We start from the raw sequence: 23,880 nt of genomic DNA, 5'->3' as shown, positions 1-23,880 counted from the left end.
TCTGTCACAGACTTGGATAGCAAAGAATTAAAAAGTGTGGTTTAAAAATTGATTTTGATGAAAGTGTGTTTTCGTACATTATAAAAATGAAATAATGGAAAGATGGACTTGCACTGAAAAAGCATCAAGGGAAAGTTACTAGAAATACAAAGTTCATTATTTTTAATCAAAACAACATACAAGTTAAGCCCAAAGGGCTAATTTCTATTAAAATGAGACCTCATCTGAAGGAAATACTTTTCAACTTTTCCAATGTTTTTAGGCATTAGGCAACCGGCTGGAAGCGCTGATAAGTGCCGAGAATGTGGACGTGTACACCCTGATCAAAGAAATCAAAGATGAAAAAGTGAAACAAGAGCTGAGGAACAATGACCAGGAGGAGGATTTTCTAGATGAAAGTAAGGAAGAGAGATGCTCATATCTCAGAATAAAAACACAGAAGTTTAGTGAACTTCATATTCCAGATAACAATTTAATGATTTCAAGATTTACTTTTGAATTTTATATCTTTACTTTACTTTTCATTATCAAAAGTACATAAACATGTTCTTTGAAATTTCTTTGGCAAGTCTGGCTCACTAAGCTTGTAAAACCCAGAATATAAAATTAAAAAAAATTTATAGTTATACAACTGGATTTCGCATGATTTTTGCAAACTTCAAAAGGGGATTATTTAATTTTATTTAGTTGAGGTTTGAATTAAAATTTAAAATTTGATCATATAAAATTCAGCTGTTGTAAATCCTACTGGCATGGACTGCCCCTACGCACTCAAGATGCTGGCCTGTCAAGTTCTGGTTGAAATAACCACCTTCTTACGTGAGACCTACCAGTTCCTGCCACGCTCGCGTCAGCACCATCGCGACACAGAGTGGGACAAAAGCATAGGGCGGCGCTGGAGTGGCAGTCATCACATGGGGAGCCCAAACCACTCCCAGAAGAGCGTGTCATCTGTTCAGCTGGCGGAGAGTCCACATGGTAGGAACTTCAAGAAACAAAATAACATATAGACTACATATAGAGCTTTAATTGGTATTTTATACTATGGTAAATGTACTCTGTCGTAACATTTTGCAGAAGTATCAGAAATATATTTTTCACTTGGGTTACTTGAACATTTTCCAACCATATTGGCTTTTAGATGGCACCGACAAGCTGATATTGTTGGGAAATGTTATATATATATTTTTTAATTCATTTAGATGTATTTGTCAAAATAATTGGAAATTTAAGCATAAATCTTATAAACATTATATTATGTGAGGGAACATTTCTTCCAGGTGGGAGTGACTACCTCAGTACAAGTCCATCTGATCGCAAGATCAGTTTTGCAGTTTATGCTCACGACAAGTCTGACTCAGATCGCAGCAGTGCTTCTAACCTGTCAATATCAATGGGACCCGATGATGAGAAGAGAGGTAAGGCCTTTCCCTAGTGATCAAGGTTTATTTATATTTAAAATTACTCGGTGAAAAATTTGAACAACATGAATTCTTATTTTTCTCATAAAATAATTGTTTAAAAATGGTGATTCAAAAGTTTTGAAAAGTTGGTTGGCTTCCTGTCAGAGAGTATATTGTTTTGCATGTCTTAGAAACAAATTTTGAAATTAGTTAGATATAAGAAAAAGTGAGGAGTATAAAAATGTTAAGTAAAAACATGTTATTCATTATTTTTAATGTTGGTATTAGTACATTTTGACAATGTGAAATAGAAAATATAATTCATATACTTATGTAACAAGAATACTATAAAATACTTAGCAAAGCAAAGCCAAAAATGAGAATTAAACCTTACAAAAGAATTATTAAAATACTAGATTTTCTTAATTTCAGCCTTAAAAAAGTGTTAGAATTTCAATGCACGTATTGTGATTATATTCATGGCACTTTTCCCCAAATTGTTGTTTGTTTAAAATTATTTCTTGTTTCATGCACAATTTGTTTTTTCTAAATTTGTGCAAACTTGAGTAGCTAGTTACCATGATTTTATTATCTTCAGGCCGTAGAGCCTCCCAGGGTAAGAAATTGCTGAGAAAGCCTAAGAAAGGGATTGGAGCCCAGAGTTCTATCAAGAGATTCGAGCACAACAGGAGTATCAAACTGAAGCCACATGAGGATGGGAGTGAGTTGTTATCATATAAGTCTATCAAAAACATTAGTTTAAGACATCCAGTTGTGAGCAGAATAGACAATTTTTAAAAATGATTTTAACTTCTGATTTATTTGATTAATGAATTCCTGATAGTCTGGTGTAAGATGAGACTTGAAGTCCCCCCCCCTCCCCCACAACACTCCTCCCCTACCCCCATTCTTAACCTCTCCTTAAAAGCAGGGCAAAAAAAAAATTGACACACCTTGTCATTTACTTATGGTAATGACAATCTTTTTAATGGGGAAAATTATTAATTTTTATGTTGCTGTATTTTTTCGAGTTATATATTCTTAAAATTAGAACATTTATAATGAGTGGATGCAACCAAGTTAGGAAATAGGCTACCTAAAGTTCTTTTTCTATTCAGTAATAAACACCATAAAAGTTACACAGAAATATATTTATAATCATTCAAAAAAATTTTTTTAGAAAGATTGACAATTTTGCCCCATTGAAAAGACTGAGTCCTTACCGTACTTCACTAAAATTAACACAAAAAAGTATCTAATTCACAAGTTACCTTTTCGTGTCATTGTATTTGACGTAGGTGTCAAGAGGCGTGGGAGCTCACGCAGAAGAAAAGTGAGCACTACAGAATCTACCAAGTCCACAGAGGAGGATGAATGCACTGATATCAATGTTGAGGAGTTAGAAGATGATGTTCTGGAAGAGGCAGAGCAGCAAAACTACAGCCTTGATATGCCTTGGTTAAAAGTAAGATCATTAAGACAGTGGAGGGGGTCATGAATTTTGTTCAAAAGGGCTTTTTTTTGTGTACAGACAGAAATTCTAGACATCTAGCCATCACTACTTGTGTCTGTAGTAGTCAAGCCAAAGCTGTGATTTTTTTTTTTTTTTTTTTTTTTTTTTTTTTTTTTTTTTGAATTTGGACTTGGTTACTGTACTTTTGATCACTGCAGTCACTTTTCACTATTTGGGACTGTAAGTCTGCTCAGATTTCAGATATTAAACACATTCTGCCAAGGATCATGATAATTTTTTCAGTTGTATTACTTTATTGATTTAGTTTAAGGTAATGTTTGGGCTTATCCAGTTTTTCTGCAAGAGAAATATGGCCCAAGTATAAGCTCAGCTTATGAAGATGGCTGACAGCACATAAAAAAAAAAATTAAATGAACGGATAAAGATTAGAAGTGAACTTTTCAGGTTGTTATCAGGCTGGCCAACCAGTCGAACTACATCTGCGAGCACCAGGGATTCTGCCATATGTACTGCTTTGAGCGCCAACGTCGCAGCTGCATACGCCTCATGAATGCTGTACAACGTGTCTATGAGAGTGATGAGTCGGACAAGCCAGCGGAGGTCAAGGAAAATGAAAAGGTGGAGGTCACTTTGCCCACTGCACGTCCAACCAAGGACATGTTTAAAGATAGATTGGCTCGACGTAGGGTAGGTGGATGAAGTGAGATAACAAGTCTTGTTATTAATATATTAACTGCACGCTAAATATCACACTGGGTCCTGTTTTACAAACAAACTTCAGCTAATAGTTCGTCTTAACTCAAAAGTTGATTTTTTTTTTTTTTTGTATTTAGACCAAGGATGAGTGTGTTTATTAAAACATAGTTGACTTGTGAAACAGGAGCCCAGAAAATTGTGAGTCATTGTGAACTGCAACCTGAATAAAGCCTGGAAGTGTCACAATAATGCTTGCATTAGGAAACACATGAAATTTTTAAAATAAAATATATAAATTCATTTTTTTTCTTTCTGCAAATTCAGCTTTCAGAGTTATCAAAAGATTTGAGCCTTTAATTTATTGTGGATTTCACAATATTTTCGATTCCTTGACAATATCATCTCTGCAGAATTTCATATTGATATTTAAATGGATTGCTGTTACTTCTTTTTTACATTGTAATTTTTAAAAAATTATTAAGTTTGCTCATCAAGAAGAGAAATCTGAAATCTACAATTACATTGGATTCATTGCTTGCTACAAGGAGACTTCACTATGTTAAAAACAACAAGTTATGTTATGATATGCCATTTAATGAGCATATTGAAAATTTGAATTTGGAAAGTTGACTATCAAATACATTGTTTTTTTTTTTATTATTATTCATTTTTGATGTGGCTTATTCAGGTTGTCATTTGCATGATTAAAATAACCATTTCTAACAAATCATAGCACTGTCAAGTTTTGTATTGCTGTAACATTGTCAAAGTGCATTCATATATTGTAGTAGCATGTTTACTGTGTTGTAAGAGACAGCATGCAATACTGCAGCTTGCCACATAGTGTTGTGTGCATAACATTTTGATGAAAGTCGGAAAAAAAAAACAAGAAGCTCAGTTCTCGTATTGAAAAGAAAAAGAACTGCAGAGAAATATTGAGCAGAAAGTTGTATATAATATTTTAGAATGGAATGAGATCTTTATTAAAAAATGCACCATATTTCACCTTGTTATAATGTGAATGTTGCACATTTTGCTTTAGTCATCACTACTTAACCATTGCTACAGTAACTGTGATATACAACTTAAACCATGCTACTTGACAACTAACACATTGCCACCATATAATTAACAGAATGCTATTTCACAACTAACATGATGCCACCATGCAACTTACACGTCACATGACAACTAACACTGTCAGAGTACAAATAATTCAATCCACTCTACAATTAACTCAGTATTGCATGAAAACTAACACAATGTCTTTTGACACCTAACACAATGTCACTTCACAACTAACACAATGTCACTTGACACTTAACACAATGTCACTTGACAACTAACACAATGGCACTATACAGCTAACACAATGTCACTTCACAACTAACACAATATTACTTCACAACTAACACAATGTCACTTGACAACTAACACAATGTCACTACACAGCTAACACAATGTCACTTCACAACTAACACAATGCCACTTTACAGCCAACACACTGCTCCATCACACTTTGTCATATCACTACTTATATGCGTAGTGTTTTATCACAATTGGCACCATGAGCTCATCTCTGAGCTACATAGGCTCATCTCAACTAACACACGTGTTAACACAACTAACACCTTGCCACATGATAGAGGGTATTCACGACAGATTATCCTCGGATCTTATGATCTCTGAATCAAATATGACAGACCCTACATGAAAGCAGAGCTGACTAATCTGCTGACGGTCCTGGGGGGGGGGGTCTGGCAATTAAACCTCGGGAGCCGTGATTTAATCCATTCAGTGGTATGTGAGTAGTGGGGAGACCATCAGCTGATAAGTTAGCTCTGCTTTCATGCAGGGACCACCAATCTTTGATCCACGGGTTAGTAGATCCAAGGATCATCTGTTGCGAATGCCCTCATAGATGATGATGATGATGATGAATTTCTGACACCTTAACAACATGCCAAGTACATATAACATGCTTTCACAGTCCCAGCCAAATTGCCTTAAATGCAGTGCACTGCATCATACCCAAGTATGCTGAATATGCTGCACAATTTGCTTTCCTTTTAATTTAGAATGACGTCCAACCTCCATTATTCGATCCACAGGTAACTTGTTTGTACTGCACTTTGTGGATGCACTCACACTTGACTTATTCAGATAAAACTTAAAGTACATTAAGGTTGAAAGGTGTGTTCAGACAGGGCCTCTTAAGATCGAAAGGTGACCTGCCTGATGTTTATTATCAGGAAACCAAATTTAAAAGAAACGAAATTTTTGGTCTAAAATATCCCTTATCTTAACACAACTTTATAGGAGCCAGTCCAATAAGTCTTCTCTGAATGCATCCATTTTATACCTTTTTTTTTTTTTTTTTTGGATAGAAGTGTTACATTAGCCTTGATGGATTAACTAACAGCATTTTTGTGTATTTTGCTCAATTTTTTCTGTTTCCAATACTTTATTGGCTTGCCAGTACTTTATGCTTTCCTGATATTTTCTGTGTGCTCATCTCATGAGTAGGACACTTTACTTTAAATGCTCAAATTATGTTGACTGTTTAGTAATGACATAAGTCAACCTAAATATTATATACTTGTGGTGTGTGGGACTTATTTCTGCTGTGGACTTAATTTTGCTTTAGGGTTGCTTTAGTTTAGGTGACTATAAGTGGATCAAAATCAGGTAGTGGTGGTCTTTCAAAATATCAGAAGTACTGTCCTTTCAACATCATTCCTTTATTTCTTCAGGTGGGAGTTGCCCTTTTCAGGTCCCATATCTGTTTTCGGGGTTAGAAATGGCCATATCCAAGAAAGAAAGAGATGGGTGGGTGGGGTATGGAAGGGGGAGAAATATTAGACTGAAGTACCAGATGTTGAGCTAATAGGTCTGGTTGAACTGCCATTTCTAGCTCCTCCATTGGCTTCTAGGTTGTAGTCTGGTGAAAGTTTCCCTTTCTTTTGTGCAATCTTACGACAACTTTGCTCTTATTTTACATCATTTGATTTTTGACTCTACTCCTTGCAATATTATCATCTGAATTTCATATAGGTGATTAAAAGTTGTTTTTTGCCTCTTTTAAATCTCTTATGTATGTTTTTTTTAAATTTTATTGTCATTAATTTTACACCATTCTTTATGTAAAAAGGTGTCTATAACATTTTAAAAGTGATCCATATATCCATACCAGAAATATTCAACAATAACTTATTTTTTCAGAAATACAATTTGAAACAAATTTTTTTCACCATAGGACCTAGCAATATTGTTATTTGGCAGGGTTCGTTCATTTTAGCTTCATTGTTCTTTTTTTCTTCTTTATAAATATTTTTACCTTGGAGGATGATTGAAGCACTCTAGAATCCAGCCATTACAAATGCTTTGTACCGTAAGGGGTAGCTAAGCTTAGTGATGTGCTTATTTGCTAGTTCTTATTTTTCCAGGTGTTAAAAGTATTTGCTACCATAGTATGATACCCTGGTAAACTGATATAGCAATAGACTACAAAACTTAGTCCTGAATAATTTTTTACCAATAGTGAAAGTGTCATATTGATAATATCATATCATATTGATAATATGGAATTGCACAAGGCGTGTAGTGAAATTGTGTGCATTGTATTATACACATACCAAATTGATGTGCTTCTACTGTTCATTGCAGTTAGTGTCAAATCTTTTTTTTTCTGAAAAAAAATAAAGATGAATAATTAAGCCTTTCAGCACACCCTTTTTTCACAGCAGAGTAAATGGTACAGTTAAGGTTAAGACGGCCCCTTGTGTGTATGATAGTTTTATCTTATGTATGTATTATGTATGTATACATGTAACAATATTGCTGCAGATTGAATATTATACTAACTTCATCAGCATCAGCAAACAGCAAGTTTGAAAAAGAAACCCCATTCCAGCTCAAAGATTTAGATTGTGGTTAATTAGCTGATGAGTGCAAGTTAGCCAAATGTACGTTCTCAAGTAGTATAAGAAATTTTGAATTGCATAATTTCTTATGATTCAGCTATGATACATAATCAGTATTTTGCTTATATGGCTTCTTAGGAATCTTCCATGATGCCTACTGCAAGCGCTGCCTCGACTTTGCGCCGTCGCGACAGTACGCCATTGCTGGAACGAATCAAGGTTGATCTGGCCAAGATGAAAACAGAGTCGGTAGAAGAGAAAGAAAGAAAAGAAAAGAAACCAAAGCAAGATTCACCCATGCTGAAGTATATTAAGACACAAGTGAGTTGTTTATTTAATTTCATCCAAAAACAATGACATTGCCCCTCCACATACAAAATTGGGCAAAAAAAGTCACACTTGAATTGTTGGACTTTTGAAGTTTTCCAATTTCATTCACAAATATCTTGTACAAATATTGTGCACAAGATTTACTGCTTAACAATTTAAACTATGTAAAATGTCAAGTATCTTTTATGAAAAGTAATAAGTTTTCACATGGTACCGGGTACACAGGTTATTATCATTTGTTGATTTGTAATTAATACATCTGTTCTATTTTTCTAATTATAATGTTTCGGTTCATTGCTAATGATGTTTTCTCCCCTTTACTGAATACCAATGTCACCTGTAGTGCATAATTAAGAAATTGATGGGTGCCGGTGCTGTTAAACATTATGTAATGTTATTTTGTGCATTGTCTTGTTTGTATGTCTGTACATTTGACAGCTTTTCTGCCTTTTCCTCTCAGGTCCGTAACCTGACTCAGTGTCCCTTGGCCATCATGAACAAGTCAGTCCCCATCTTAACACAGGAACACCTCATAGAGATGCTGCCTGTTGCCTGGGAACTGCTGCTGGAGAGTGACCAGGAGGTGGCAGCAGCTGCAGGTAGGCCAAGACAGGACAGTGTCAAAGGAAGTGTTTAGATTGAATGATAATCTTGATGGATTTACAATCAAATTCCTGTGACATTCAACAACAAGTCTCTCTCCCCTTAACCCTATTACAATTTCTACATCAAAAGAAAGAAGGATGATTGGAAAAATGGTAAAATGTGTTTTGGAAAGAGAACAAATGTGACGCAAAGATGTTGATGAATGGTACTACACTAGCTTTAACCCCATCTCTTGCATTTGTTATCTGGAAACATTAATTGATATAAAAATAATTCTTATCCATTTAATTCATTTCTAGCCACATTGGTCCTTGTTGCCTCTGTCAAAGTGAAACATGAGGTAGAAGCTCTAATGATGAGAGAACTGCAGCATGAAGATACCACACAAAGAATTAATGCCATTCTAAGGTACATCATTCTCTCACTGTCTCCCCAGTTCAAGTAGGTCATATTTTTTGATGGATTCTGGTGCTAAAATTTGAAATTTGTCTAGAGCCTAGAGGAACAGAGTAGTGGAAAGTCTTTTAATTTTCATCCGTAATTGCTTTCTTCCGCATAGGGTGATCAGTAGAAATAACACAACTGCATTTTTTTCCACAACACCTTATAGAAAGCATTCATTTTATTTATCCAATCCCAGGTTCCATGCTCTCTGGAGGTTCCGGTACCAAGGATGGTGCCGGCTGGAAGAAGGTGCTCATGTCAGCTTCAAGGTACCCCCTCCCAGTATAGACTTCACAGTGCCCTCTCCAACCATTGGACTGCCCAGTGCCATCATCATTGACCCTCCCTGGACACCACATTTTAAGGCCAAAGTGGAGGAAGTGACCATTAACCAAGATCAAACGGTATTGATAGAATGGATGAGCGTTTTTTTTTTATGCAAAATCTATATGAAGTTACTGCTTATGAAGTTTTATTTATTGGTTTTTTTCTTACCAATTGGCAAACAATGTTTTACATTTAAGAAAAAAGTTGTATCAGTACAGATGTATTATGTATATTCAGAGACCCTGCACATATTTTAAGATGTGTGAAGCAAGTAAAGATTTTTCAAAGATATGCAGTTTGTATTGATTTCTACCAGAGCTTTCTTCAGGTATATGAGTAAAACCATGCAAATAATTGAAGGTGACATTTCATGACTAAAGTGCCTACCTTGGTTAACTTTATTTTTATTCTTTAGCTTTAGGCTAAAACAGCCTATCAGCTTCACTAAAATACAAAAAATGGCAATTGATATTTCAGAAATCCTTTGTTACTGCAACATCAACTAGGCGCAAACAGCAACAAGAGATGATTTATAAAGCTCTTTTAGCTGAGGAGGACAGAAAAAAGGCAGCTCGCGAAAAGTTTCCTATGACAACAGTTGCTATCCAACAACAAGCAGCTTATGAACCAGCGCTGCATCATGGGAATGAGGAACATGAGGAAGGTGGGTTGCCATGGCAGTTGATGCATGATGGGTAGTGGGAAGTATCCGGTGCACCAGAAACCATGCGATTGCCAACCAGCTTTGCAGTGCAAATAAGAAATTAGATGATTTCAAATCAGAATTTCAGATATGAAGTTTGTGCTTTTGAGTAATGGAGTTTTGTTTGGCAAGAAATATACATTTTATTGCATCGTGAAACTTCATTTTTGCATCTTATAAATGCATATGAACATATTTCTAAATAAATATTTAGCAAAGAATTTTTACAAGAACTAAACGTAAGTGATTCTGATATTTGTGAAAAGCAAGGCAAATTCTTCGACTTAGTGGCATGTCTGTTAATAATTTTGTGTATTTGCAAAAATCAAGAAATGTGGCATACCACCTTGAATATGCACAATCATGCATGGTTATGTTAGTGGAAATATCCTATTGACGCAAGATGAATGACACTGTTTGGCAGATGTGGTTTTCTGGTTTCTGGTGCACCTTCAACAAGATACTCTTATTTGCTTTAGGCTAATGACTAATATAGTGGTGTAATAAGCCGTAAAAGCGAGCATTCTGGTAGGCACATACTGGGCTAACCCAAAGAGGATGAAGCTTTACAAATGTAAAAATAAAATGAAGGTATTTATTTATTTATTTATTTATTTATATTTTTTGAACAGAGATAATGCAACGTTTGTTGAATCTTTGTGATTGTTGGAAAAGTGTAAAAAAATATATTTTTGTGGTAAGCCCAGTGTTCCAAGAATTAGTTCAGAATGGGTATTGGAAGAAATAGCCAGTAGTAAAGGAGATGCATAAATTAATTAGATTTTGGTAACTATATATATAATTAAATCATTTCTGTGGCTTTTGCATTTTATTGAGTTGGGTTTTACAAAGAAGCATTTTTGTTTTATTGCAGTCAAAATTATTACCTAAAGTATTGTGGATAGGTATTCAGCATCTTTTACATTATTTCCAATGTTTTTGGCAAAAAGAAAAAAAAAGAAATTAAACATGATAATAATCCACATGAAAAAAGCCTCACGAAGCAATATAACAGAATTGCAAAGTGATTAACCCAGATATCTTAGTAAAACTCCACTTAAAAGAGCATGATAGGCTGGCTAATTAATAGCAGAGCTATTCTTCTTCAGAACATAACTGTGGTGAAGCAGCTGGCAGTTGAGAATAAATGAGCTCAAATACTGCTGAAGAATACACATTTGGCATCGGAAAACTGTGTTTTGTGGTACTTATTTTATGATGAGAATTGTGCTTATACAGGATTTTTGTTTTATTTTGTTAGTGCATATGGTTCTTTTGTTTTGTTTTGTTTTGTTTTGTTCTTTTTTTTGTACGTTCGAATTTCGTAAGAGTGTGTAAGTGAGCTTACAACACGTTTGTGTTTAAGTATGTATCAGCACGTGTGTGCGTGTGTGTGTACAGGTACCAGTATGTGTACAGGTGTGTGTGCAAATATCTATCAAGGATGTGCAGTTTTTACGTGTTAAATTTAAAACTATAAAGCTCAGTATTCATTTCAGCCGAATGCATAATAATCATAAGAATGTGTGTTTTTTGTGTGTATGAATATGCATATATTTAAGTTTTGGTTTATATGTAATGTCCGAATTACTCCTGTTTAAGTAAAGTTAAATTATTGAAGTATATTATATCAGTATTAAGCCCAGTTTCTTCACCACAGTTTAATTAGTGGGTTATGATAATGTCATGGTATTTTTATTATTATGCATAAATGCCTAGTTAGAAGAGGATCTGATAGATATTTCTAAGTGGAAATAAATTAAATTTCTATGATGATGTTCTACACCGTTGCTCCTAACCTGTCCCATTACTAAATGTGAATGTCATATTAATTTCCCCTGACCAAACCTACCTAACCTTACCTTGAACCATGAAACTGACCTTGTGACCTTGATTGACCCTGTGACCTTGACCAAGTGCCCTCAATGTGGTCTTGTCTGCTTTGGGTAAGAAAATTTCCCAGAATAAAATCAGATATGTTGTTCGTAAAATGATCATGACCTTGACCTATAATGACCTCCCAGAAGCAGTGACCTTGACACCTTTGCACTTAGAAATATTCCCGCATGGCAAATTGAATTTTACCGTCATTTCCCCATTCAGCAATGATGCAAGAAGAAATCAACATGGCTGCAAGGCGTATGTCTGTAGCACCCATGGCCATGACCCGCAATCTTCAAGTGCGTACGGCCGTGCCGTCGTACGCACGTGGCAGCAGTGCATTATGGACCAAAAGTCCTTTAACCTCTGCAGTTGTCACAACAGGTACGCATGGCTGATAGCATGGGGAATATTTGGTAGTGCTTGCTGATGGTGCATGCTGCTTGCTTCAGCTTGCTTGCATTTTTTTGTTTTCATGAAAGAATTGAAACATCTTCATGAATCTGGGCATGTCGTTTGGTTGTGGAAAAATTTTTGCATCATTAGAGATATCTTTTTTTTTTTTTTTTTTTTTCAAAATATTTAATTGTCCTCTCTTTGTATTATGGTGTATGGTGAAATACAATAATGATGTGCTGGTAAACAAAACTCATACATCCTTTTTTCTTTGAAAGAATAAAGCTATGCTATGAAGAAGCACCGAGTCAGTTTATACATGTATTGACAAGGAAGATGCTTTAGAAATTCCATGTCTCATTTGCTTCTTTAAATTAGAAAGCTCAGAAATCACTACACTTGATTTCTGGGTATACGTATATGTCATCTGTTGTTTGAAGAAAGGTTATGCACACACTCTTGCATGGTTTATCTTTATGTTTGATATGATATTTGAGAAGGATTTGGGACTGATTGCAAAGTAAGCATAGGCCCCATTTCACAAAGCTTAATTTAGGCGGAAGTCGGTTTAAACTTCAAAGCTGAAAAATTTAGTCAGCTTTGAATTGGGATAAATCTGTAGTCTTCTCTGTAGTATGCAATATAATATATAGAAAAAAATCTGTCTAAAATGTTAGTGTCTTAAAAGTAAATATGAAATAGATCTTATATATTTGTTTTAGCTGACTACCGATGATTTATCCTGTTTCAAAGAGAACTCATTTAGACCCACTTTTAACACATTTTGTGAAATAGAGCCATTATGGAATCTGGTTTTAGATTTTTAGAATTCTTGTTGCTATGTTACGTTTAGTGGCAGCGCAGTGGGTTTGGAACTAGGTTGATCATCAGGTGAATTTACAAAATTTTAATATTAAAAATTTGAAGTACAGTTCCAGACTTTTCAGTGCATATTTTATATGCAGAGTTGAAATAAGGCAGTCTTTTGAAGTTTCCAGAATTCAATCGGAATTTTTTGTATTAAACACATAATATTTGAAAAGAAATTAGCGAAAAACTGGTATATATTATTTTCTGAATATCACCACCACACTGGTTTTTCATTTAGTCAGATAATTAATAGAAAACTTAGTAAATAACAATTCTTTCTGAAAGCTGGCAAAACTACCAAATCAAAAGTATTTAAAGATTGGTATAAATCAGACATGAAGTCATGGTACCCAACAATTTGTAGATTATATAGTCAAGGTAATGGCCTGATTTATTAGAACAGACTATAGAAGGCATGAAATCACGTTCGCCATCGCAGTTTTGGTTCCTATTTTATCAAAATAATGAAAAGTCGAAAAAAGTGACATTGCAGTATTTAGAAATTAGAAATAGAATTTCTGATGTTTAATGTGTGTTAGGTGTGCATTTTAGGTGGAAATTTTGTTTTAGAATTATAGATGGAAAGATTTGTGTTTAGTGAGGTATGGTAGTCTACAAGCTGTATGAAGCACTTAAAAAATGTGTTCTTGGTATAGAGTTTAAGGATTGATGTAGATAGCGATAGTCATTTCTGCTCATAGATGTCAAGTAGTGAATAAAACAGCATGGCCAGCAGCTGAATTAGATTTGAATTTGGAGTGAATAGAAGAAGGCTCTAACTGTCACGAATACATTTAGATTGTTCACAGTTTAATAGTTGTTATTTCTAGAATTCTGAATGCAAATAGGTTTTCTTTTTATACAACATAGTTTGATTTATCGTGCAAGCACAAGATGGAAAAAAGCATTGCTTATAAAGAATAAGATGTTTTAAGTTCACATGCTGTGGTGTGAATTTTTTTAGTTAGATATTTTGAATTAACTAGCAATATTTAGGCTTGTTGCACAATATTATATTTAGAAATTTAAAGGTAGTAATCAGAAAAGCTAGGTATGATAGAATACACACTTTAGAAGTTTCCTTATCAACTTTTTAGAGAACAAAATGTTTACAAATGTATTTTCAATTTGATATGTACATGTTTATGTTTTAAGTGTACATGCATTTCTCATTAAGTTCAGGTGAAGATTTTCTTTGCTTTAAGTGTGGGTTATCTTTCAGGTGGTGTGGATATTGATTCTTCTGGTTTCTATGTTATTTGTATACTGTATCTGTGTTTTTGTGTATGTGTATGTTATTTGATTATCATATATGATGCCATTTTTTTTTCTTTTTTTTTGGAATTTTTGATCAAGTTAACAGAGAAGTGTAAGGAATTCCTTGTTAACAGTGTTAACTGTGATATAATGTGTGAAGTGTTTATTGTTTTTTCAGTATTTTTTCTGTTTAGGATGTTTTGTCTCTTAATTTTACAATTAATTAAAAAAAATTTACATGAAATTTTTTTTACAGGATCTAATTTTATGTCTTGAAACCACTGTATCATCACTTCTTGATATAGAGCATGTCTTGTTTCTCACTGCCGCATATTACACATTTTTGCTGTTTATGATGGTATACTGATATGCTTTTCATGTTATTATTTCTCATAAGCAGACTTTATAACACACACCACCTAAAAATTGATATTTTTCCTTGTCACACAAGACCAATTGTCTAGAAGATCTAGGCCATTGCTAAATATAAGGGTGTTGTCTTTTTTTTTTTTTTTTTTTTTTTTTTTTTTTAATAAGAGGTCTTGAATTTGTAAGCTGCTAAAATAACATAAATGTTTAATTCATCAGAATTTTTTTAAATTTATTTTAGAACAGTCTTTGTACTCATTAATTTTTTATCTTTCTATTTTTCCTAGATCTCATAAGTATTATGAGGGTTTTTTGTATTTGTGCTTCAATGAACATGGATAACTAATCTCAGAATGATTGTGACATACTCCTTCTGAGATGTTTCAAATTATTAATTTTTAGTCATATTTATTGGTATTATCATTTTTATTCTATTTTAAAGGTAAAAGAGGAAATTTCGATGCGAAATCTCTTATTGGATATATTTGCTTTGTGATATTGATGCTTTTCTTTCTCCCAAGCATCAATTACAAAATATCGATACATCTAAATCATAATATATTTTATATTCACATTTTCAGATCATTAAGTAAGGTTGGTTGAACTAGCTGACCAATATTTTTTCCAGTCATATCTCTTTATGCACATTTTTGATATTATTTTCTTTTTCAAAATATATATTTGCATTTTAACATGATTTGCTACATTTGATAAATGTCTTTTAATATTGCCTTCTTCATTAAAAAAATGTTCTTTTCTCACATACAGAAGCAATGAAATGGTGAGTAATTAACACAGAACAGTTCCTGCATATTCGTAATAAAAATTGACTTCCAACACATATTCCATACTATACTCTTTTTATGTTTTGTATCCAGTATGCTTATTCTATATTTTCATGATCTTCTTCCTCCCCTTACTTCAGGAGAAGAAGAACGCGTGGAAGTGCTGCACTCTCATCAAGTCCAGATGGCGCAACCTGTCTTCCCGTCTGTTATCTGCACGGCATCAGTGCCCATTATACATCTACTGGAAGATGTGGAGGTCAGCACAGAGGGAATATCAGGTAGACAAAGAATTTTTTCCAGTAGTTGATTTTTTTGTCAGATTTCTTATATTGCTTTTATTTTATTTCATCTGACGTCATTTGTAAGGTTTTTTAATTGCCTTTATAATGTTGGACAGATTGAAAGAACCATAAATTGACCAAAAGGTGTAGCTGTATAATTGGCTATTGACACTCCATTGAATATATTTTAATTTTTTTGTAATGCCTGTATATGTGTGAGACTGTACAGTACTGTATGATCTAAAGTATTGCACTTTTTCTGTTTTTTTTTTTTTTTTTTATTGTCCATATTGGCTTAAGAATGGTAGTGCTGAGAACCAATAAATGTTAACTTCTCCCAGACCCAATAGTTTGGTATTTCATTAAAATATTTGATAAATCTATTGTATTACAGTTTGCAAGTCCTTGCTCTATGAGCAATTTATTATTATTATTATTATTATTATTATTATAATATTCCCCAGTGTGTGAGGTGGCAGAGAAGGTGATTTGGTTATGTCTGGTGGAGGACCCTGCCCTGTTCCTCAGACATTTCCTGGAGAAGATGACCAACAAGGACAAGCAGGAAGAGCTGATCTTTGTGCTGAGAAAGCTGCTGCTCATGCTGCCCAGCTTACCCTCCCAGACGGGCCATATCCTCTTCAATTACCTAGTAAGATATGGTGGCCAAATTTAAATCTTTTGGAACAAAACTTTTGGAACAGATTTTTTATGTATAAACTGAGATGTTTTTTAACATGACATATGTTGAATGTTCACATTACTCAAAGAAATTTCCTGGTCCTGAAGTATCCAAGTTAATACTGAGTGTACTGTACAAAGCACATGTTGGTTCCATTGTTTAGACACATAATTATCTTGGGTAGTGCTAGCAATTTTTTCTGCTTAGCCAAATCACCACTTTTTTGTCAATTTGTTTTCCAAATGGCTTTAATTTGACTAAAATTAGTCAAATCAACCCTATTTTGTTTAGTCAATTCAAGTCAGCTTTAGCATTTGGCTAAATTGGCGAGTGTTAGCGCTACCCCAGATTGTATATAATCCATAGTGTAATATGCTTCTTCATCTTCTTCTGCTCCAGGTTGGGTATATTATGTTCAATGTGAGAGCTCCCAGTGAAGGAACAGTGGAGTCCACATCACGAGTGTTGTCCATATTGTGGATGGTATGTGCCTCTCTGATTTCACATTCCAGAACTTGTGTTTATAATATGTCCAGTTTTGTTTCTGAACCAGTTTTGTAAAAATTTATCATAACTACAATATTAAATAAAATGACCGTCTTTGCTCATTGTTATTGTAATTTAATTTAACATTTTTATGATTGTTTCTAGGTGATCCCCTATGTTGATGGTATCTTTTTCAAAGATTTGAAGCAAACTTTAAAGAAGGAACAGTGTGAGGTAGGTTCACTTCTTTTTATCTTAACCATTTTCAGGGTTATCACATTATATCACTGTAACAGTAATAATGCAGGCAATACACTCACCTCAGTTGTTACAGTTTTTCTGAGGTCTAAAAATCAACATATTGACATCAACCAAAGATGGTAATTTTGTAATAAACAGAACCATAGTTTAATGCCCATGCAAGGAATTTGATTTACCTGTTGTTGGGCTTCTATTTCAGCCCCAGTTGATGGTAACAGCCAATGTCCCCAGTGCCAAAAAGATCTTAATCCATGGCCCAGACCTGACCAGTATTCCTTCACAGCTACCTGTACACGAGGTTTGTAGGGCTTTTATTATAATGTGTGGCAGAGATCGAGGCAGGTCTCTTTGTAAGCAAGTGGAGGAAACGTCATTGTCATCATCATCATCATCATTATGATAATAATTGTTATAATGATAGCAGAATTAATAAGAAAATAGATGAAATTAAAATGTATTTGAATTAATTTTCAAAAAAAAAAGCATGTCCATAATAATAAATATTATTACTGTAAAATACTGTAGAATTAGAAAGTTTTGATTTGGTGAAGAATATTTGATTTTAGAAGTAAAAAATAATAATCCTGTTGATACCCAAAGAAATGTTTTGAAATATAACTAAATTTTAAATCTGTATCTTTGCTGATTTGTGCATGTTTCTATAACACTTTTTCACACTATAATTTGCAATTTTTATACTTTAATTATTTGTTTTTTAGGACACCCAGTTTTGTACTTTGTTGCAAGACAGTTTGGACTTCTTCAACATCCCAGAAGAGCAGCATGCAGAGTACTTCTTGGTGGATGTGAGGACCAGTAAGTATTTTTTTCTCAACAAACACAAAAACCCCATAAAGAATAAAATATGTGATTGTGTTTTGCTGACAAATGTTAAACAAAACTCACTTGTATTTATTGACATGTTTGCCCATTGTTTGTTTTTCAGACCAGATCCACAATGGGAACTCTTACGTTAGAGATTTCTACTTCTTCAAGAGAAACCAGTACCCACAGCTCTCCATGGTGCACATGAACCCTAATGATGCATATGGGAAGCTACAAATGCAGGTAAGAATGAGAAAATGCATTGTGTTGTCACAACTAACGCAATAAGCACACCTCTACTATTTAGAGTGTATTAGGTGAGACTCAATGGCTGTGCCATTGTCTTGTCAAAACTGTTGCAATGTCCTTAATTTTCATGTTTAGAACAAACAAATTTGGGTATTGTGTGTGTTGGATTTGAAAGTTTACGTCGACACACATGAAATCCAATGAAGCAGATAGAATAATAGAAATGTGAGTGAGAGACAAAATGCATTGTACAATCAGAACTTGCAAGATTATTAATACATTATTAAATTTTGGCCAGAAGAGTACAGTACCATTCAATGAATACAAATACCCATGCCATATTTGTTCCTCGGTGTTAACTGTCAAATTGAATGTCTGCTATTACCTTTTTATTCTTATAGATTAGTTTATTGCTCTTATTGTCTTTATGTAGCCTGTTTTATGTTGTTCTGTAAGAGTAATATGATATGCAATTCGTTTTGTCTCACATTAAGTTACTTCTTCTCTTTTATCACTTTACTTGTTTATTATTTTGTATAATATTGTAGTATTTCACAGTATTTAAACATGATAGTATAGGTGCATAAAGTACAAATCTTTTCTTGCATCTGAAAATGTAGTTTTTCTTTTTTTTTTTTTTTTTTTTTTTTGGAGGATGCAGATTATGCTATCCACAGCTCAGTTATAGTGCTGTCTGCTACTTTGTGCTAGCAGATAAAGTCAAGGCTGTATACACTTTAGTTCATAAGAAGTAAGGTGTATTCACAGTTCAGTTGTGACTGCTTAACTGGCTACTGCACTAGCTCAGACATTGTAATTTTGGCTAATGTCTTACCGTGCAAATTTCATCCAAACTCTCAGTTCCCCAACTATAATTTCCAAATTTTCAACTTTTTGATTGTTATTGAAGTGAAGTAGATAAGTATAATAACAAAAATACTTTTTTTCTCTGTCTGTGACCAGTAAACAGTAATCACAGCGTGTCATAATTGCAGTGTTAATATTTAAGTACTAGTTATAAGCAGTCACATTTGGATATGAATAAACCTAAAGATGTCTCCTCTCTGTATTGTCAATGTTTTTCTTTGTAATATGTTGCTTTGTTTTTTGTCTTTTTTATTCTTTTCTCAAGAAAACAGAAATTTATCCCGAACTAGCCATGGTCAGATTAGACACCCAGAAAGCGTTCTCTGCTCTGCAGCATAAGGTAGTGATCTGGTGGAGAACCAGATTAGTTTAGTCAAAGGCTCTATTCCCATAGATTTTAGATCGATCTATCCCCGCGGGGAGTCTCACTAGATTACTTTCAGATAATCCGACTTAAATGTCCGTCCCGCCTACTACAAGCTGTAAGGGGGTAATTAACTTTCGTGCCCGCCTGGCTGACAGCTATTTAGCGTGAACCCCCAGGGAGTTAGGTCGATCTAAAGTAGGTCGATCTAATCTATGGAAATGGGGTGTAAGTGATTAGATGGGTGAAGCTGACCTGGGTGCCACTGATGATTTAGTTCACTGATATTGCTTCATGATTAACTGGTTTGTTTGTAAAATGCATGGTGAAATTTTGGAAATGTGAATGATCTGCCATTATCAGAAAATACTTTTTTGATGACAGTGAGAGATATATCACTGTATTTAATTTTATTCGTACTGAAATGATTACTTTTATGGGGGTGTATTTATAAAAGGCATTTTTGTAAATTAATGAATAGAATTACTGATACATAAAGACCAAAATAAAGAGGAAATCACAAAATCTTACCATGCAAGAGAAGACCTGGCTCATAGTAGTAAAGTGGGAGAAATGGTAAAAATAACCATTACTAACTTCACACAAAATAACCATGTTAGCAGTAACTTGTATCAAAGACTTAAAAGCACAGGGGACTACTTTTTGACACAGAATTGACCAGAGAAGGTACTGTATTTCATTCAGTACTTCCATACAAATCTGACAGTTTTTGTACATTTATTCGGCATAACGATATAATAGATGATGTAAATTTAGAAGTTAACAACAGGCATTAAACAAAATATTTTAAAATGCACAATCAAAATAATCTTCATGGACTGTATTTAAATGCATGATGTATGCAGCAATTATTTACACCCCTTTGCTTTTAAATACATTTTTTCTTTCCTGTGCAGGCAATAAACAGATATTTTCCTAAATAGTAGGCTCTGTCATCTTCAGTAGATAAACTCCTTGCCTTTTTTGCTTGTTAGAGATAGATTAGTCTCTATGTTGATAGTATTAATATGTATGTGTCCAACTTAACTGTTGGTGTGTTCACATGTAACTTGATTATAACATTTTTTCCAGAATATTGAAAAAAGTTCCTCTTTTTTTCCCCCCAATGACCTTCTACTCCAGTGAACCCCTTGGTTATTCTAACATGATTGACGAGAATTTAAAGGGGAAAAAAATTTCCAAGGGTTACCATTTTGGTGGTATGATGCTGCGTGTTTACGTGTGTGGTTTACATTAGAAAATTTTCACTGTGAAGTGTTTTGAAGTGAACTTGATGACTTAGTGTGACCACTAGCTGTTGGTTTCAGTTTCATTCAGACATGACCTTCGAACCTTTAGACCTTTGACCTTTCACCTTTTGTCATGAGACAACCAGATTTGAAATACACGTATTTCACTGTAACATTTTGTGACACATATTACATGTAGACCTGTGTCCAATCTCAAGTTATCCTTTTCTGAATGCACTTACATTAAGTGCTCCTTGATTTGAGCTTCTCTGTCAAGAGGGAAGTATTGTTTTTATTTTGGCTGAGTTCAGTATCTCAAAAATTCAAATTTGTCATTTCTGCTTGATAAGTTGAGACTTTTGTCAATTTAGTGAAATAATAGAAAAGGAGAGGTCAGATGAATATATTGTGGTTGCAGTGAACTTGATGTGATTTAACTAATTGATTATATTTATTTATTTATTTATTTATTTTCAGTCATTGTGGTTATTATTTTCCATTGATTTTAATAAATATTAATTAAATTGATATTTTAATAAACTTAAAAGTTGTATATATATCAGCGGGGTAATAAATTGACATGGTGAACTAACCAAATGTTATAACCATGGAACAATTTAAAGCAAATGATAGACTTTCAGTAGATTTTTACAATATCAAATACCAAATTTAATTTTATAACAAGTTCATTGACCATTACATCTTTAACATACTAATGTATCTGTGAACTGGTTAACTAAAATGTGTATTTCATTGGGTGTAAGAATGTAGTTTAATTATATAATTCTTGGTAATGCTGAATATAAATTAAATAACCATTAAACTTTTAAATTGTGTTTCTTCTTGTCACTGGACATGTGTGCAAAAATATAATTTTTGATACAAAAATAATATTTTGAACATTTCATTGGGTCTAGTCATTTGGTAATTGACTCAAGATTTAATTTTTTTAGGCAATTGCTCTGAAGTTTGCTGAAGTTGGTAAAGTTATGGCAACCTTCTCAATTCTGACATCTCATCAGACACCAGGGCGGAGCCACCAGGTACAAGACAAGCTGTCACCAATAATATTTAAAATAATTAAAATGCTTAATTTTTCAATAAATCTGATTTTTAGAAACCATAACAATGATGCCAACATATTGTTTTCATTTGTTTGATAAATAATATTAGATTCACGGTAAATGATATTATGTTTGTTTAAGAATTTACTGACACATGTTCAGACGTTTATATTACCTTTACAGCTGCAAAACCATGTAATGTTTGTTTATGAAGAACTTCTCAAATTGCCATCATTCCCGCGCAAGGCACTAGAAGCCGAGTTTGGCATGTATAAAGGGGATCATGGGAAGGAAATGAGCAGCGTAGACAGCATGCACAAGTACACCTGGATCAAGCTGGTCGACAAGCTGTTTGCTTGCATGACAGGGACATTTGGATGGAGCGGAGAGATTCCTTTCTTTCTGAATGTCATCAACGGGGCATTGTTACTGCAGTGTGAGGACACCGCCCTGTTCCGCTTCTGTATTGCCACTCTGATCAATGCAGCCAGGAAGTTTAAGCACATCTTTGCCACCGATGGGTAAGTCATGGAGCAATCTACGAAAAAAAAATGAATTCACTAAGACAAATGTTTAAGACCTAGGATATGGTAAACTTTCAGGTTTTTATGTAAGTTTTTCATTAATTAAAAAATTCAATGTTATTAGCAATATGGTGTGGAAGCAACAGAGGTGACCGCTGTCTGCCTCTGTATGTGTTTGCGTGCATGCGTGTGCATGCGTGCTTGGATATTTAGTAATATGTGAATGACTTACACTGATGTTTAACATTGATCTTTGTTTCACTTGGTGGTCACCTTTTTTTCAGGTTTTTGTACATCATGCCGACCATAATGAGAGTGTACAGTAACAACCAGAACAACCCTGTCCTGGTGAGGGGGGTGCAGTTTGCCTGTAAACAGTTCTTCATCCTGCACAGAAAACCTTTCGTTCTGCAGGTAAGAAGTTAAACAAGTAGAAAGTTTGATAACAATTTAATACCTAGGTTGACCATCAAAGGCTTGGGGGCTCCTTATACTAACAACAAGGATGATGGGGACAACAATGACAATTAAGAATTTACTTACTCGACTACTAATAAAAATCGGATGTTCATTAATAATTCAGAAAATCATTACAATTCTAAATAATCATTTGTAAAGGGTATTGAAATACATTTATAAAAGCTCAAACACATTATAGTGGTATATTTTTTATTGTGTGAAAACTTACCTTTCATATTGTTTCTTTTCAGATGTTTGGCAGTATAGCCTCTAGCCTGAATGTTGGACCACTGTTTGCCACACCCACTGGGAACAAGGTAGTATGACAAAAATAAGTAAAATTAATATAACTCATGGCCCTTGCTAGATTAATGAAGACAAGACACTTGCATCCTCTAAAATGCCAATGTTTAAGTAATAATTTATTTTCAAGTCTTTCCCCGGAAAGTTGCTACAGGCTCCTTGTGGGGGGTTGGTTTGCCTACTCATTCTGATATCTTTGGATATTGGCCATAACATATTTTTTCTTTTAAAAAGTAGAATCCGTCAGAAAAGAACATATTGTAAAAGAATGTTTTTTTACCACAACATGGTTTGATGCCAGAATTTCAGTAATATTCAATAAGGTAAAATATGAAAATAATTGAGCCCATTTATAAGGCTTAAAACCTTTTGTTTCTTCCTCTCTAGATCCCAGCTAAACACCTGTTTGAAATGCTGCTGGCTTTGGAAGGGGACTGTCCTGATGAAATGGACATTTTGGAGTTGGTGGAGGGAGAGATGCCACTCAAAGCTTTGGTATGTGTTCAGTTAGAAATATCTGAAACTGAGACCAGGGCTCCGTAACTCGAAAGCGTCACAAATTGCGACCGAGCGCAAGCGTCTCTATTCCATAACTTAGCATTACTTGCTCCATCTAATAGCCTCAACATAAAAGGTGATATTGCTATTCACAATTCACGATTACTTTGAGTTATGGAGCCCTGGTCCAATTTGAATGGGAATATGATCTAGGTTGTATGCCATTAGGATGATGAGGTCCATTTATTGAGAAAAAGACTTCCACACTTATCAATGCATGCACACACACCTCTCTTTTGC

At 34.1% G+C, this 23,880-nt stretch overlaps 1 protein-coding gene across 2 annotated transcripts in view; it reads left to right on the top strand.

The window, feature by feature from the left end:
* Window positions 1–23,880, top strand: part of LOC106175032 (protein unc-80 homolog) — a 63,415-nt gene that overhangs the window by 16,326 nt on the left and 23,209 nt on the right. For both annotated transcript variants that reach the window (XM_087016857.1, XM_087016856.1), the window contains 26 exons: window positions 263–398; window positions 733–978; window positions 1,281–1,418; window positions 2,002–2,124; window positions 2,702–2,868; window positions 3,322–3,564; window positions 5,652–5,684; window positions 7,635–7,817; window positions 8,287–8,425; window positions 8,732–8,840; window positions 9,073–9,280; window positions 9,681–9,867; window positions 12,010–12,171; window positions 15,605–15,745; window positions 16,213–16,400; window positions 16,830–16,913; window positions 17,082–17,150; window positions 17,377–17,475; window positions 17,897–17,993; window positions 18,124–18,245; window positions 19,384–19,458; window positions 21,686–21,775; window positions 21,980–22,317; window positions 22,605–22,734; window positions 23,031–23,096; window positions 23,470–23,577. In XM_087016857.1, coding sequence (XP_086872983.1) covers window positions 263–398; window positions 733–978; window positions 1,281–1,418; window positions 2,002–2,124; window positions 2,702–2,868; window positions 3,322–3,564; window positions 5,652–5,684; window positions 7,635–7,817; window positions 8,287–8,425; window positions 8,732–8,840; window positions 9,073–9,280; window positions 9,681–9,867; window positions 12,010–12,171; window positions 15,605–15,745; window positions 16,213–16,400; window positions 16,830–16,913; window positions 17,082–17,150; window positions 17,377–17,475; window positions 17,897–17,993; window positions 18,124–18,245; window positions 19,384–19,458; window positions 21,686–21,775; window positions 21,980–22,317; window positions 22,605–22,734; window positions 23,031–23,096; window positions 23,470–23,577 — 3,681 coding nt within the window. The remainder of the gene's footprint in view (window positions 1–262; window positions 399–732; window positions 979–1,280; window positions 1,419–2,001; window positions 2,125–2,701; window positions 2,869–3,321; window positions 3,565–5,651; window positions 5,685–7,634; window positions 7,818–8,286; window positions 8,426–8,731; window positions 8,841–9,072; window positions 9,281–9,680; window positions 9,868–12,009; window positions 12,172–15,604; window positions 15,746–16,212; window positions 16,401–16,829; window positions 16,914–17,081; window positions 17,151–17,376; window positions 17,476–17,896; window positions 17,994–18,123; window positions 18,246–19,383; window positions 19,459–21,685; window positions 21,776–21,979; window positions 22,318–22,604; window positions 22,735–23,030; window positions 23,097–23,469; window positions 23,578–23,880) is intronic.

Source organism: Lingula anatina, chromosome 7, assembly GCF_051362555.1.
Source record: "Lingula anatina isolate TDL-2025a chromosome 7, LinAna3.0, whole genome shotgun sequence".
NCBI classification, from domain to species: Eukaryota; Metazoa; Brachiopoda; class Lingulata; order Lingulida; family Lingulidae; genus Lingula; species Lingula anatina.
This window is presented reverse-complemented; position numbering and strand designations above follow the sequence as displayed.